Source organism: Notothenia rossii (genome assembly GCF_949606895.1).
Source record: "Notothenia rossii genome assembly, chromosome: 3".
Classification (NCBI taxonomy): domain Eukaryota; kingdom Metazoa; phylum Chordata; class Actinopteri; order Perciformes; family Nototheniidae; genus Notothenia; species Notothenia rossii.
This window is the reverse complement of record NC_136901.1, coordinates 11,856,829-11,873,007: the sequence shown is the minus strand read 5'-3', so window position 1 is coordinate 11,873,007 and position 16,179 is coordinate 11,856,829. Positions and strand designations below refer to the sequence as shown.

General features: G+C 42.8%; 1 protein-coding gene across 1 annotated transcript in view; it reads right to left on the bottom strand.

Annotated features, from left to right (window-relative positions):
• The window catches only part of unc80 (unc-80 homolog (C. elegans)), a 47,948-nt gene that overhangs the window by 18,205 nt on the left and 13,564 nt on the right, over window positions 1–16,179 (bottom strand). Inside the window, exons 18-38 of the mRNA XM_079673333.1 lie at window positions 16,163–16,176; window positions 14,690–14,788; window positions 14,276–14,484; window positions 11,214–11,320; window positions 10,173–10,326; window positions 8,912–9,084; window positions 8,235–8,447; window positions 8,004–8,139; window positions 7,560–7,693; window positions 7,190–7,367; window positions 6,874–7,083; window positions 6,141–6,238; window positions 5,853–6,056; window positions 5,670–5,777; window positions 4,842–4,980; window positions 3,362–3,543; window positions 3,128–3,259; window positions 1,284–1,470; window positions 490–621; window positions 270–413; window positions 17–117 (exon numbers count right to left, since the gene is read on the bottom strand). Of these exons, the coding sequence (XP_079529459.1) occupies window positions 17–117; window positions 270–413; window positions 490–621; window positions 1,284–1,470; window positions 3,128–3,259; window positions 3,362–3,543; window positions 4,842–4,980; window positions 5,670–5,777; window positions 5,853–6,056; window positions 6,141–6,238; window positions 6,874–7,083; window positions 7,190–7,367; window positions 7,560–7,693; window positions 8,004–8,139; window positions 8,235–8,447; window positions 8,912–9,084; window positions 10,173–10,326; window positions 11,214–11,320; window positions 14,276–14,484; window positions 14,690–14,788; window positions 16,163–16,176 (3,054 nt within the window). The remainder of the gene's footprint in view (window positions 1–16; window positions 118–269; window positions 414–489; window positions 622–1,283; window positions 1,471–3,127; window positions 3,260–3,361; window positions 3,544–4,841; window positions 4,981–5,669; window positions 5,778–5,852; window positions 6,057–6,140; window positions 6,239–6,873; window positions 7,084–7,189; window positions 7,368–7,559; window positions 7,694–8,003; window positions 8,140–8,234; window positions 8,448–8,911; window positions 9,085–10,172; window positions 10,327–11,213; window positions 11,321–14,275; window positions 14,485–14,689; window positions 14,789–16,162; window positions 16,177–16,179) is intronic.

Below are 16,179 nucleotides of genomic sequence, written 5' to 3'. Positions count from 1 at the left end.
GTGTTAGTTTACCCACCTGTCTGTTGCTCACTGTCAGTTTTTCCAGGAAGTGACGGAGAACCAGGGCAGGATCTTCAATCAGGCAGTTCCACAGGATTTGTTGGGCAACAGCACTCACTAAAGACACATAGAAGGACATATTTGTACATGCGATTGCGACACCCTCAAATAAGTCAAACATCTAAAATAATGTTGAAAGCAAATGACATACTCTTTTATTTCAACCTTGAACTGAAATACCAAGAGCTTTATTGTACAATGACACCTACCGGCCACACCATCCTCTCGCACCTCTCCGTCCTCCATGAGGTGCACTATGGGCAAGACCGCAGCACAGATGCATGCTGGGAAGACAGCTTGGGGCGGCTGTAGCATGTGGTGAGTAGGAGTGTGTTCTGTTGTGTTCTGTTCTTCTGGGGAAACAAATGTAATGTATTTAAAGTCCACCTTTGGCCAATTGAAAGTAGTCTTTAGTGTTTATGTTCATACCTTCAGCGCTGGCCACCGAGCGGACAGACCACACAGAACCCCGGCGGAAGGAGTAGTTCCTGTGCGAGTTGCTGGAGGCGCAGGACGGGCTGACGGACAGACGACGAGACGCCAGGTTCACCACTTCTTCTGCTGGCGGGATCAACGCCCAACATGACCGGCACAGAAACAGGGGAAGCAAAACGTGCTATAAGGAGACCGAGCTGTTGTGAGCCCCCCAACGTTGAGTAAATGTTGACCTAATTATTATTATAATATACATAAATGAATATTTAAACACAAGACCTTTTCACATATGTTGAGACTGTCCTTTTCATGTTAAGAATCAGTTAAGTAGGTCACATGGGGAAAATAGGAACAGCAGTATGAGGTTCACAGGCGACTGTCCTATTCATCACATTCGTCAACAAAGCACTCTCTCGCTATGAAGACAACAAGTCATGAAACGTCTATGTTCTAAAGAGGATATATAATGTTCCTTTTCAGGTTCATGTTTAAAATGTGTGCCAGCACTGTGACATGGTTTCATGGTTTCATTTTCAAAAAGGCTAGAACCCATAGCCCAGTCTGCTCTGATTGGTGAGCTGGCCGGCTCTGTTGTGATTGGTCAGCCACTTAGAGATGTCCCACCCCCTTATCCTATCCTGTACAATGTGTTGGAGTGCTAGCCAATAGAAGTGTTACATAGTGATGTCAATATGTTACGGAAGTAGCCAAAGGATTCCAATGGAGGCGTTTCAGGCCAGGAGAGGAGGAGTCTGTCCTTCCTTTGCAGACCATTCCATCACACCCACCTTCTTCCTCCTGCTCGGGCGGGGGGCTGCACGTGGGCTCGTAGCAGGCCTCCTGAGCCACGGGGATGGCGGTGATGATGCTGGCCTCGCGGCCCAGGCGTCGCTTCTCCTCCTCCTGCTGCAGGTTCCTCAGGATGTGCTCGGCCCGCTGGTGGGAGCGCGACACGGCCCGCGCCGAGAAGGATTTCTGGAATGGGGTCGGCAGGGAGAGTCAGACGGCACGGAGGCAGAACAGCGGACATGCAGATCAGAATGAGGGAGTGCACAAATTAATACAATAATAGACAGTTCTGATCTCTCAGGGACGTGTGTGCACAGCGATTCTAGGGCTCACGCTTACATCTGAGGAGCATTTTGTAATGTATAATGACCGGACAACACAATAATACAGTAACTCTCCTCCAGCATCACGGGGAACAGAGTATAGAATAGGAACGTTTTCAATCGTGGCAAATTGTGACACAGATAAATGTAATCAGACTGGAATCTGGAGAATTGACTGTATCTTGTGTACAGTAAATGTACTCATATTGCTCATACACATACATATCCAAATAGGCTGAACGCATGATATGGGAAACATACACAGCAAAGTCATTCTCATCCAATGACCATGCATCAACAGCACGACACATACAAAATGCCTGAATGTCTGATGCATGCTGTTATTTTGACTTTTTTTTTTAATAACGATCAGAACTTTTTTTTTTAAGTGGTGTGTCACTGATCAAGATGCAACTATCTGAAATGAACCCATGAAACTGCCCCCCGCTTCTGATCCGTGATGAAAACCTACAGAAAAACACCCAAATGGAGAAGAATTCCCCTCCTGTCATTAATGATCTGGGGTAACAAGATGCATCGGCACAAACATCCGGACATAAATACCAACTTACTATGGTATGGACTGACTGAATTAATGTGGAGTACTAAAAACAAAGACAGGCGATAGGTAAATTATAGATCAGGTGCTCGCAGGTCGTCATCAGAATCTATTCAACATGTTTTGATCATGCTTTTTAACAGAAAAAAAAGACAAGAAAGTAAAAGGTAACACCAAGAAATCTGTTTAACTATGACTTGTAAATGTGTTACATGTATTGGCCTTGATTGATTTAGCAGATTTCTTGGTGCAGTTGTCCACATTACACTTGCATAGCAATAACACATGTGTTCAAAAGCAGCCTAAAGGGAATTGTATGTGCTAAAGCAGGACTCGATCCAAAATGAGTAGCAAAATAAGATACCCCCTACTCAAAACGGATATGTTTTGCTTTACAGATAAAGGATTTAAAAGGGTCAGTTCACCTCAACTATAAAAAAAAATAAAAAACATATTTCTTATTTACACCAATTGTTTCGAACCAAGCTAATATCGAGGAAACATTATGAGAAAGTGACTGTAAGATGTGTGCCTCCATCCCATTATATTGGAGAGACACTAATTAAAGATTTAACCATAATTAGGTTCACATTTTTGACCATTTATTACATTTAATTTAAATGATGTGATTCAAGAGCCAAATTCGGAAAATCGCCAATATCAATTTGGCTCTAAATAAAATTAAAAATTAAAAATTAAAGCAATGTGTCTTGCCGGGTATAGTTTAAGGAGATGTTTTGGGTGAACAGACACTTTAAATTACCCAACCCAAGTCAGTTTGTTTGTGATGTCACATCCATTTGTGCATTTTAAAGTCAGTGTGAATAACAACATGTGTATGGTACAACTGAAACTGATTCAAAAGTAGGTGCGTACATGTTAACACCACTACTACTTCAAATAATAAAGCCATTTTTAAATGTCTTCTAACAGGGGCACTTGAACAGGGGCTGACACTTACGGACTGGTCTTCATTGATGGGGTCCTGGACGTTGCCTGTGTTCTGGGGCACCCAGGGGGGGTCAAATATGGGGACACAGGGCATGCCCAGTATAGGAGATGGCAGAGTGAAGTTGATGCTGGGTGGAGGGATCTGTAAGAAAAAGATATGTATTATAACAAATAGGTTAAAATAGTATAGCTTTTTCGAGACGATAACCCGAACAGAAAAATTGGACATCATTATTTTCTGTACCTTAAAGATCTGCTGTGCCCCCTCCTCCATGCGAGGCCACACCTGGTAGCGGAAGCGCCACAGTGTGTTAAACTTCAGGATGGAGTTGATGCGCTGGCAGGCCTCCGCGTGCTGGAACTCCGCCATCATCATTTCGGTCACCGCGTCGGGGACCTTTACGGCGCACAGGAGGAACATGGCAGCTGGAGGGGATTCAGAGAGGCAGGAACAGGGGGGGGGAATGAGGAAGGTATGAAATAAACAAGACACATTTTTTGAAAAGGGGCAAGTGAGAGGACAAGAAAAAGGGCAAGAAAGAAAGAGAGGGTTAGAGACAAAAGGAAGGATGTCAAAAAGGATAAACGTGTAAAATCTGAATTATAATATTTTAATAATCCAGAGGGGGATTGGGTTTTTATGACCGGTCCATTTGAGTATGTAATAAAACAAATATTACTAAATAAATATAACATCTGAAAATAAATGGAAATTAATTCATTTATATACCGTAATTTTTGGACTATAAGCCGCGCCTTTTTTCCCATTTTTCGACCCTGCGGCTTATATAACGGTGCGGCTAATCTATGGATTTTTACAGCTAACGGCCACCACCTTTAACTCTATGGGCTCTATGGGCTCTATGGCCGGTCCGCGGACCCCCAACTTTAAGCGGCGGGTTCCAGCAGGAAAAGCTGGAGGCCGGAAAAGAGTGAGACAGGTAGCGCGCAAAAGTAAAAGTGGAACCGAGAGTGGTACGAGAGACAGAACGAGAGCAAGACAGACAGACATTACGAGAGCGAGACAGTTTGTCCCCGTACCACTGGTTGAAAACCACTGCTGTAGATCACTGCCGGTACGTGCGCTGGGAGCGCACCGTTTAAGTTTGAAAGTTGAAAAGTTTGTGTGTCTGAAACGCTATGTGATACAGTACAGTTTACACAGCACAGTACATGTTCTGTAGCTACTATTGCACTAAATGCTAACACTTGAATACGTTATGCAAATATGCAACTTGTTTGTTGAAATGTTAATAAATGGGAGCTTCCTCAAACAGCCATCTCTTTCCAGACAATCCCCTCTGAGCATGAACCCTTACATATGGTAATTAAACATTAAAACACCTGCGGCTTATAGTCCAGTGCGGCTTATATATGTACACATCATTCAATTGAGCTGCTGCGGTTTATATTCAGGTGCGCCTTATAGTCCAAAAATTACGGTAAATAGAAAATATTAAATAATTAATAAATATTATTTATATTAACAGAGGAAATGAAAATACAAATGTGCAAATAAAAACAACATTTCTAAATAACAGTTGAAATAAATACATATTACCATAAAAATCAGTTAAGATATGAATATCTAGGAGAAAATGTATTACAGAACATAACTTAAGTATAATGAAATAAAGTACTTCATATCACAAAATCAAGGACATCTACATCCTACAGAGGACACACACACAGATCACTGATGCAGAGCATGATGGCCGACTCACCAGCAGCCGCTGCCATATGCTCGTCCACACTGAGCAGCAGCTCCCAGGCGGCGGGCTGGATGTCTCCGTACATGTCGTCGGTCAAGATGGGAGCAGCTTTGATCAGCAGCGACAGAGGAGCTGGAGACAGGCTCATCACCTGAGAGACACACGACGCAGAAATTAGGAAAATCTTGTAAACAGCAATTTGGTTGATTTCACTTGTATCAGAACTCACTCCAAATGAATAGTAAGTAAGATACCCCCCACTAAAGCTGATATATGTTATGGGTCAGTTTACCTTGACTATACAATTGTTTCACTTGAACCTAGTTGTATATTCAATAAATAAATACATTTGACCACATTGGGAGACCTCGATACAATGAGGGTGATTGTATTCTATTGGCATACACCACATCTAAAGAGGCCCTATTATGCTTTTTGGGGTTTTCCTTTTCCTGTAGTGGGTTATATAGCTTTTTGTACCCCTCCCCGCCTAAAACACCTCCATTGGACCCCTTTGTTTACTTCCGTAACAGAATGTCATCAGTGAGTTATACTAGCGCTTCAATTAGCTAGCGCTCAAACACATTGTACGTGATAGGATAAGGAGGATAGGATATATCCTCCTTAAATATGTTTAAAAGAACAATAGACAGAAATAAAACATTTCACCAAGTCAAACTTATTGGGATGTTTAATTTGAAATTGCTGATGTGATTTTAGAGCAAAGGTCAAGGGATTGCCAGTCTCCATAATACTCTGGATATCTGAAAAGCTGGGCAAAAGAAAGGAAAGCTAACTATAACTTAATCCAGACTTGATGTGGATACTTATCTGCTTCACCTGGTTACGGATGTACTTGAGCATGCCAGTGTCCTTCTTCCCTTCTGTGTTGGAGTCGGTGGGTCTCCTCTTCATGGATGGGGTCCTCAGGCAAGACTTGTCTGAACACTGAAAAGCACAAAAACGTTCATAAACCACCACAAACACAACAGACAACCGGACGGATGGGTTTGTGGATCCCACCTCTTTGGTCTTCTTGGCACGTTGCCCGATGTTACCGGAGGAGGCGCTGTCCTCTCTCAGGCTGTCCACCGTCTCGCCGTACACCAGCTTGATGGCGCGCACCAGACGGGCGCAGGAGCGGCTGTGGTGCTGGTAGCAGCGGGGGTGGCAGAAGTCTATGTGGGTGCAGATGAAGCTCTGCTGGTTGCACAGCAGGATCATAATCTGTGCCGGAAGAATAGAGGAGTGGGGGAGTTAGTGGGTTAGAAAGGAGGCACCGATAAAAGCACGCACGTTAAGGGGACATACGTGGAGCCAGGACATGTTGCGGTGGTAGTTGTCCTCTCCTCCTCCTGAGCCTTGGCCCTCTGGTTCTATGCTGGGTTCGCTGGTGCTAAAGGGACTGCCTGCAACAGGAAACAAACGGATGATTGCATTTTTGTTAAATTACTTTCAATCTGTCAAATAACTCTTTACTTGAACAAAATATATCAGTTCAAGCACAAAAAAAACGATATTGCTCCTTGATTCTTTTCTCCTTCTCACTTCTAATTACCAGCAGCTGCAGTCGGCTATGATGTCAATTTTACGACGGCTGGTTTAAATAAATGATATAATAATACTAATAACAAAAAATTACAATGTTCAAATATATCTAAATACACACATAATATATCAAATTGTACATTTTAACATATGGCTCCTACAGAGGTATTTCTTTCTTTGCAGATTAAAAATATATATATTTGTTTTTAATTCATGAAAATAATGGCGGGATACTTTTTTGTGCATTGAGAAATGTAATGTCACTTTGAAAATACGTAGTCTTATTTAGAACAGGGTTTACACATTTCATCTGATAACATTCGTTTTTTTCAACTGTTTTCACAGAAGAAAAAAAACAAAAAATAATTAGCTTTGAAAAATTATTTGAATTATAGAAAACAATTTAGATACAACAAATAAATACAATTACAGATTAGAACGGCAAATAAGACTAAAGAATACTGTCATCCTGAATGGAGTTTTGTCCATGTCTTACCTATGTCAGTAACAGTGTCCCTGCTTTGTGTTTGTGACAGCAGCCCGTCATCGTTCTCTGACTCAGAGTCCTGACGGGGCATCTTGGTGCTCTTGAGGCTCCCGGCCCGGCGTATGGACGACAGAGAGCCGCCTTTCTTTATCCGGAAACTGCGCGCTCCTTTGATCTGAAGCAGCCGGGAGCCTCCGATGCGAATCTTACGGGTCGGTGCTGGGGGAGAGGGGAGCGGGGCGAGATTATCTGAATTATATATAATGATGAGCACACAGGGCAGCGATAAACCAAATGGCCCGGTCTGTACGACACCGGACCTCACCTTGAACTTCCTGCGGCTTCTTCTCGTCGCAGGCGGTGTCGGACTTCAGCGTGTGGCTGCTGCTGTTGAGCGAATCGTGGCCGTCCTCGTCGTCAAGGATACCTGCAAAGCTGATCTTCCTCTCGTAGCGTTGGCGTCCGAGGTCAGGGTCCAGACGCAAGCGGCAGCTGTCCAGATCCTACAAGCCAACACATGAGAAAATATTGAGTTTTTTCAGTAAAAATTGCATGTTTTTACTTCATTATACAATTTTACAATCATAAACTTCCCTCTAGTCTAGATTGTTTATTTCCATTTATTTTATTTTTCACAATAATAATAAAACAGAAGATACACAATCGATGCATATATTTATCATATGAAGACTGACCACGAGAGGTTCAGTGCGTGGGCGTGGTAAGCAGGGAAAGGTCTCTCGCAGGAAGGTGGTGATTTCCAACAACAGCTGGCAGGCGGCCATCTTTAGAGCAAACGGGCAGCCGCATTTCGTTGGATTGACTGTGTCTTAAAGATAAAACAATATGGTTAGAATATTTACTGCTAACTAGCTTCTGTCTGCAGGTTTAACTGCAAATCTTGGTCATCTTTGATTAGACTTTACATAATGACAACTGAGCTGAACATGACCTGCTGAGGGAGACAATGAAATGTGGTTGAAAGCAGCAACAAAGGCACATAAGTAGACCTCGAGTTAAGGATTTGTTAGACAGGTGTACAAATGAATAGATTTCGATAAAGCTGACTGAATGTCACGGTAAAAACATGATTCATTCTAAAAACAAAACACCAAAGACGCGTTCAATTTCTGACTCACTGTCATCTAAATAGTCCTCTTCCTCGTCTTCTTTTCTCATTCTCCGTTTGGTCTCTTCATCGAAAATGTAGCCCAGGATGTTAGCGGGGCTCTCGCTGTCAGAGTGACAGAGTTCACTGAGCCTGGTGCCGATAGCCTGAGCGGATAAAACACAGAGAGACAATCATTCTTACTACCAATGAAGCCATTATTATAAATAGCCCCCTTGGATAATTCATATCTTTAACTCACGTCTCCCCACTGGCAGAATTGCTTGGCGGCGTTCCACTGGAGTTTCTGATTTCTTTTGTTACCCACTATAGGCGATCGGCCCCTGGACAGCCCTCTCTTGGTGATGTTCACGTGGTGACCCTTCATCCACTCAGGCCAGTTGCCACGGTTACAGCGGTGAACAAATCGGGCGCATTCAAGGAAAAGGGAGGCCCGGGCCACAACTGGAGCTTCCTGGAAGAAGATAGAGATTAAAATATCATCAAGTTAATTATGGGGGTGCATGTCAACATAACAGTCTTTTTTTTTTTTAAATTGTTCTCTTAGTCACATGTGGCCACCATGAGAAAAGACGCTGCACCCAGCATCTATTTTCTGAGCGCTCCACCGTTTTTCTGCGTCAGCTCTGAATGTTTCGAGTTGAAATTACTTAATAGTGTCAGAAAATAATCTTGTTTTTGGCCGGGAATTTCATAATACAGACCAACAAGCCTGTTTGGTGGAGTTGGGTGGAACGTGCCCTTGCTATACGGCTGCCGGACTGAGCGGTAAATCAAAGTGTGAGTTGCGGTTTGTGAGTATCTTACAACATGAGGTGATACGTTGTCGAGATATCGTTCTCACAGAAACAATAAATGGATGAAACTCCCTGACGGTGCATTTTTCTGGCTCTGCGGACACAGCCCCTAAAAACATACCAAGTCCAGAGCAGCAGCGAGGATGGAGGCGTCCGGTATGGTTCCCGGCTCGCAGCAGTTAAGCAGGAACTGGAAGCGTTTCATTCCCTGTCGAATGGCACCTAAATTCACCACGTTCTTGTTCTTCATCGCCTCCTGACTGGCTGCTAGGCGCTCCTGAAAACCGTGGGGTCCTGAAGGGGGAATGAATAAGAGAATAGAGAAAGTACAACAGGACAAGTGAAGTATTATTTTAAGAAACGAGCTATATTTGGGTGTAATCGTTTTTTAAAGACTGCAATGAATATTACACTGAAGACATTGCATGAAGCAACATCACCATCCAGGACATTTAACAAAAAGCATTGAAAAGCCACCAACAAATGGAGCTGAGTGAGAGATGGACACACAGCCATCAGCAGTGGTTACACTTGATTTCAATTGACAAAAAACGATTATGTGGAGATTAAATATGAAAAAAAAGCAGAATTCAGATTTATAAAATATATATTTTTCACATCGAAACGACAGGTGTAACCATAGCCGCACAGAGGAAAGCTGTATGTGGACCATTTTGTTTTTATCACTGAAAATCAGGCTTTGGAAAATACCACCAGACGTCACCACAGAAGAGATGGAGAGAGCACCGACATGCTTGATTTAGCACTACTCTACAGTAGAAAGATGGTTTCAGAGATATGAGTTATTCCCACACACCTCCTTTCCTCTCCTCCCAAGCGAAAGAAAGAGGAGGGGGGGGGGGGTCACTGGTGGGGAGAACAGGTCGTGCATAGTTGTAAAGGAGGGAATGTAGATTTGGAGGTCTAACACAGTTTAGTATGGAAGCCTTCAGAGACAAATTATTTATTTGTCTCTCTTCTGTGTTTATGACTTAAAAATGAGTTATTACTTAAAATATTTTTGTCAGGTCATAAACCCAGGGGAGAAATTGTTTTGATCAGACTTAGAAAATGGATCACATTTTGCCTCACGGGGCTTCCGTAGTTATGCCAATCAGTCCTAAAAGGTGTATTTCTTACAAACGACACACTGATGGGTTGAGTATAATACATTCAGGCTAACAGAATGTAGCAGGCAGCTATCTGGTCGAGCTGACATGGAGGATGGCGGACGGAGGAACTGGCAGACCACCACTTGCGGGACAAGACACGACACCACACGGACATACAGAGGCAGGGGCAGAAAGAGAGAGAGAAATAGACAATAAGAACGATGGGGCGTGGGTGGGCAAGGGGGGCACCCCGGGGTAGGGGAGGTCTACCATCTTTCTCTTCTGTGTGGTGAAGCTTGGATGGATTCCTCCTGCCAGACCTCCATTTACCGAGCCGCTTGAAGAAATTCTCCTCCTCGTCCCTGGCGAACTCCGGCCCAACTGCACCGCTTTCAGACATTTTCACTGCACTGGTGAACTTCACCTTAGACACAAAAACACACACACATGAATACACATCATCTAATCATGCTGGCATAGGCACAATGGATTGCCAGTGTATATGCTCACATGTGCTTTTTGAGGTTTTTATGTAGTTAATTAACATGTTTTTTTTTAAGGCTACACTGGGGGGGGGGCTTGACGCTCGTGAACTGTCAACAGGGGGGCAGGGGGAGCCTCGCTGCGGGGGGAAGCAGTGTGTGGACCTCTTTCACCTGTCAGCGCAACTTACTGTACATGATGCCATTTAGATACATTTAAATAATGGTATAAACGGCATAATAATAAGGACGACCGTCCGTTCTGTGATTCTGCAGAACACACACATGGCCAGTCCGCCCCTGTGTAGCATATTATATATTATTATTATTATATATATTATATTTAGATGAGAGATGAGCAGATCGCCACTGGGCTTTCAACTAAAGACACAGCCACGCATAAACTGCGGCATTTGTGAAGTGCCGGCGCGGCAGCAGTGCTTTCCTCCGTGGTGAAACGATCAGCACTGCACCACGGAGGAAAGCGGCGGAAGGTCGTCTGGAGTTGAAGAGAGCGGGGGCTGCGTTGCGTGCATGGCTTCCTTCTGCAGGTAACGGGGAGACGCGCTCTGGCAGCTGTCTCATTCAGGATCCGAAAATAAAATGTAAATATTTTGCACACTTATTCCACTTATTCCTAGTGTGCTACTGGTTAAAGGTTGCCGACCCCTGGTGTATAGGATTGCATTTAATTATTTCAAAAATATATTTGTCTTTGTCGTGATATTAATTCTAACTTTAGCTGCATGGGAGTGGGAATGGTTTATTCCGATTGTTTCAACCTGATTTGTAAGCACTCAGTGTTATGGTAGCTGCCCCCCCCCCTGACCTTTGAACTCTGACGTATAAAGGACAGCCGATCCACGGAGCTGATGTCCAGAAGGTCCTCAACACCGTCTGTCAGTCCAGACAGAGACGAACGCTTCAGCCAGTTGCCTGGAGACACGTGACAAAAAACGATTTACATGAAAGAGATACGTTGCAGAACTAAACAATGTATAGTGTATTATACACACTGGGTTATGACGTACACATGCACACACAAAGGAGGTACACAACTTTGGGAAATCCTAAACCGGTACAGTCACACACATTAAAAGGTATTTTAACGAACTGAAAATCACAGACTGAGTTTAAGTAACACACGATACAGAAAGGTAAACAACTAAATTGGTGTTGTGCTTTTTTGTTGAGAAAAAGGTAAACAAAAGACCCTGGACTAGTAGTATTTGCAAATGTACTTTTTTACAATATTATGTTTAGAATAACCAACATATTGGTTTAAAACGTTGATGTCTGTATCTAAGCCTAACCATGGCTTTCTCAGCTGTTTTGATATAACACTTTAAGCTCAGGTGTGCTGTTAAAGTGTTTGCAGAGGACGCCAAATAAAAGACGCCAATTCATCCGATATGACTTGCAAATACATTTTGACCCAGTCCTGTATCACTGAACACAGGGAGAGATGACAGACACACGCGGACATGAAACAAATACTGTATGAAGATGGTTCCACATCCACATACGTAAGACAGAGAGAGTGAGTGGTAGGCGAACAGTCCCTCGGCATGCTGAGGCACAAAAAGGAACACAAAACAGACCAAAGAGATGAAGTGACTCGGTGTTAGACAAACTAAACACGTCATGGTTATCAGAGTGAACTGGGACAGCAAATGCAATGAAGTATGCTCATGGAAATACATACTTTAGAACACAACATAGCACAGAGACAGCTCTGGTTAAAGTCACAAATGACATTCTAATAGCCTCTGACAAGGGACTTGTCTCTATTCTTGTCTTACTCGATCTTAGTGCTGCATTTGATACTATCGACCATGATATCCTGTTGCAAAGACTAGAGCACTTAGTTGGCATACAGGGAACTGCTTTAGGCTGGTTTAGGTCTTATCTATCTGAACGCTCTCAGTTTGTACGTGTCAACGATGAATCTTCCATGCAAACCAAAGTTAGCCATGGAGTGCCACAGGGCTCAGTGCTTGGACCTATTTTGTTCACCCTATATATGCTTCCATTAGGCAATATTATAAGGAATCATTCTGTAAACTTTCATTGTTATGCGGATGATACTCAACTATATTTATCAATCAAGCCTGATGAAATTAATCATCTAAATAAAATTCAAGACTGCCTCAAGGACTTAAAAACGTGGATGACCTTAAATTTTTTGATGTTAAACACGACCAAAACTGAAGTTATTGTACTTGGCCCGAAGAATCTACGAAACAAATTATCTAAAGATATATTAACTATGGATGGCATTAATTTGGCCTCCAGTGAGACTGTAAGGAATCTTGGTGTTATATTTGATCAGGATTTATCCTTTAACGCCCACATAAAATCAATTTCAAGGACCGCCTACTTCCATCTACGTAACATTGCAAAAATCAGGCATATCTTGCCTCAAAACGATGCAGAGAAACTAGTCCATGCATTTGTTACTTCAAGGCTGGATTATTGTAACTCCTTATTATCAGGGTGTACCAAGAAGTCAGTCAAGTCGCTTCAGCTGATTCAAAATGCTGCAGCTCGTGTACTAACCAGAGTTAGGAAAAGGGACCACATTACTCCTGTTCTGGCTGCCTTACACTGGCTCCCTATAGAACACAGGATAGAATTTAAAATTCTTCTTCTCGCCTACAAAGCCCTTAATGGGCAGGCGCCATCTTACCTTAAAGAACTCATTATACCCTATTGTCCTACTAGGGCATTGCGTTCCAAGAATGCAGGGTTGTTGGTTGTTCCTAGAGTCTCTAAAAGTACAATGGGAGCCAGAGCCTTTTCTTATCAAGCTCCACTTTTGTGGAATCAGCTTCCAGTTTGTGTTCGGACGGCAGACACCCTATCCGTTTTTAAGAGTGCGCTTAAGACTTTCCTTTTTGATAAAGCTTATAGTTAGGGCTGATTAGATTCAGCCCCTAGTTTTGCTGATATAGGCTTAGTTTGTCGGGGGACATCTTACTTCTTCCTTCTCTCTGTCTATACCTGTGTACTCTCATGTTCCGATTAACCCAGCTTCCCCAAATTTCTTTCTTTTTGGTGTCTATATACGCCGGGATCCGGAGTCATGGATGATCCTGCGGTCCTGTGTCATGGATTGCGAGTCCTGGATCTTGAGTCGTGGCTGCGGTCCTGGATCATAAGTCCTGGATGGATATCCTCGTGGATTCATCTTCTTATTATACACACATGCATTTCAAAACATTTGGACTACCTATGTTGCAAATGTATTATCTTTTCAATTTACACACGGCATCTATTGCACGTCTGTCCGTCCTGGGAGAGGGATCCCTCCTCTGTTGCTCTCCCTGAGGTTTCTCCCATTTTTCCCTTTAAACTGTGGGGTTTTCTCTGGAAGTTTTTCCTTGTACGATGTGAGGGTCTAAGGACAGAGGGTGTCGTATTGTCATACTGATATTCTGTACAAACTGTAAAGTCCACTGAGACAAATGTAACATTTGTGATATTGGGCTATATAAATAAACATTGATTGATTGATTGATTGACATACCGATACCAGATCAGAAACGTACAAATAATGATTTGGAAGCTTTTTTAATAAGCACTGAAATCAGTCAAGATTTGTATCTGGTTAGCATGTGCAGTTTAAGTAAGAGAATCGAGCCTTTTGAACACAACTAAAGATGAGCACAATTCTGGTTCAGGCACAAACAATTGCCTTGATTAAAATAACTGATTGTCTAGATTTGAAAATGTGATCTTTTTAATAGTTTATTTTTGATTGAACACTATAACATTTTTTATGATTCTTGCTACCAAGCCCAACAAAAACATTTTTCGGACACTGACCCTGATTTCGTCTGTAAGATAACGCTTGCTATTGAAAGACTGTTGCATAATAACTGCTCTTACCTATCGGCAGCTTCAGTTTCTTGCGTAGCGAGATGCGTCGGGATCTTGAACGGGAGCGCCGGTCGGTGGTGGTGCCGGAGTGGGCGGTGGTGCACTCTGACGTGTCCTGCTCTGATTGGCTGCTGGTGTCACTGGCGGCGCTCTGCGACTTGAACATCTTCCTCCAGAAGTCCTTCCTGCCCAGCAGAGCGCCGGGGATCTGCTCATCACTGGAGGGAAAAAAGGGAGGTTGATTTGAAGATTTACACGAGGATGAAGACAAATGTTTAGCACTGTGGCCTGTTTTTATTGAAGGGTGGGGTAGGGGGGGGGGGGGGGGGGCAACAGGGTGAGTTTTTCCTGTTTGAAGCAGAGGAATGGCAGCCTGGGTTCGACAGAAATGGAGCTATATGGAGATGTGAGGTGGACACTCACTGTTCGGGTGTCTGGGGGGGTCTACTGGAGATGTAGCTGCGACACTCATCTGCAGCACTGGACACCTGACCCTTCTCCCCGGACACACCCGCCTCTGACCTGCGCACACACACCCCAACACACACCTGATTCAGACGCCGACGGGACTTTCCCGCAGTTAAGCCTGCACATGTGATTCTCCCGTCCGAGAATATTCAAATGATTTTGCTCTAATGGGATCAGGAAGAGTGTCAATTACGACTCGTATGTGCTGTGTCCTTTGTTAAAAAGAAAAGCCAACATTTGTAATATTCTAATGTTAAATAACTGCAGTCCATCCCAATGTTGGATAATCCCACCAGTATTCATTATTTATTATTATAATCTTTTTACACTGGATGCAAATAATGTGTGATTGTACTTGGGAGTAAAAAAAAAGGGACGATTTTGAGTTAACTTTGCTGATCGATAATTCCTTTTGCATACTCAATTAGTCATTTTAATTAAATTATTAAATGTATTTCATCAAGTTCTTCTCAAAACCATGCTGCAGTTATGGCAATTTTGCATTTACATGCGCAGAGGTTTACGTATATAGTCTTTTGGTTTTTTTCAGCACAGAGAAGTGTTGAAACAAAAAAAAACTGAAGAAATATTTATTTTTTTTGCATTTCAAGAATAAAGCTCCAATGTCAGGAATAAGGTTGAACTTACAGCATTTTGCTAATAAATAAAGACAACATTCTATATCTATTAGCACATACTGAAAGTTCAACTTTAACCCAAATAGGCAAAATCCTTTTTTCATGTATGCATGGACCTAACACTTCCAGTAAGTTTGGGATTAGTATTCAAAACATTCATTCCATTGTTTGGAATATATAGAGGAAATTCCCCCTTGACATCAGAGCTCCCTAAAGAAAAGAATCATGCTGATCGTGCAAACCCCACACATCTGGATCCAGTGAGGGGGGCACCATGCTGCCCATTGCAAATACTCTAAATCTGTCAATAACATTTGGTGCCATATTGAATATTTACTGGACGAACTGCAATGCCGTGTCTCATGTCTTTACCCCGTGCTTTAACTGGCTGTGGCAAACAAAGAGTCTGTAAGCATGTGACTTTTATTTACTCACATGATTAGGCAAATATGTTGAGTAACCTCCTAGCAGTATTCGACCCGCCACATCAGTTTGAAAATAAAACATCAAATCAGTCACTCAAGCAGGAAAAAGAGATGCAGACAGGACAGAAAGGAACATCACAAAATAAAAACGGCCAGCAGTGATGGGAAGCGAGCACAGATTTGGTATAAAAGGAGAAATGATGGACCAATCATGGAGGAGAATTCATTTGTAACCACTTACTATAGGTAAGGGTCGTTAAAACTCCCTTCCAAAATTGAAACTTGATCATTGAAAGTCATTTTAAAAGATGAATTGGAGAATGTGATGTCATTGAGACCATTTCTGGCCACTGATTGGCCAATACCTCCTGGGTCCGGGCTG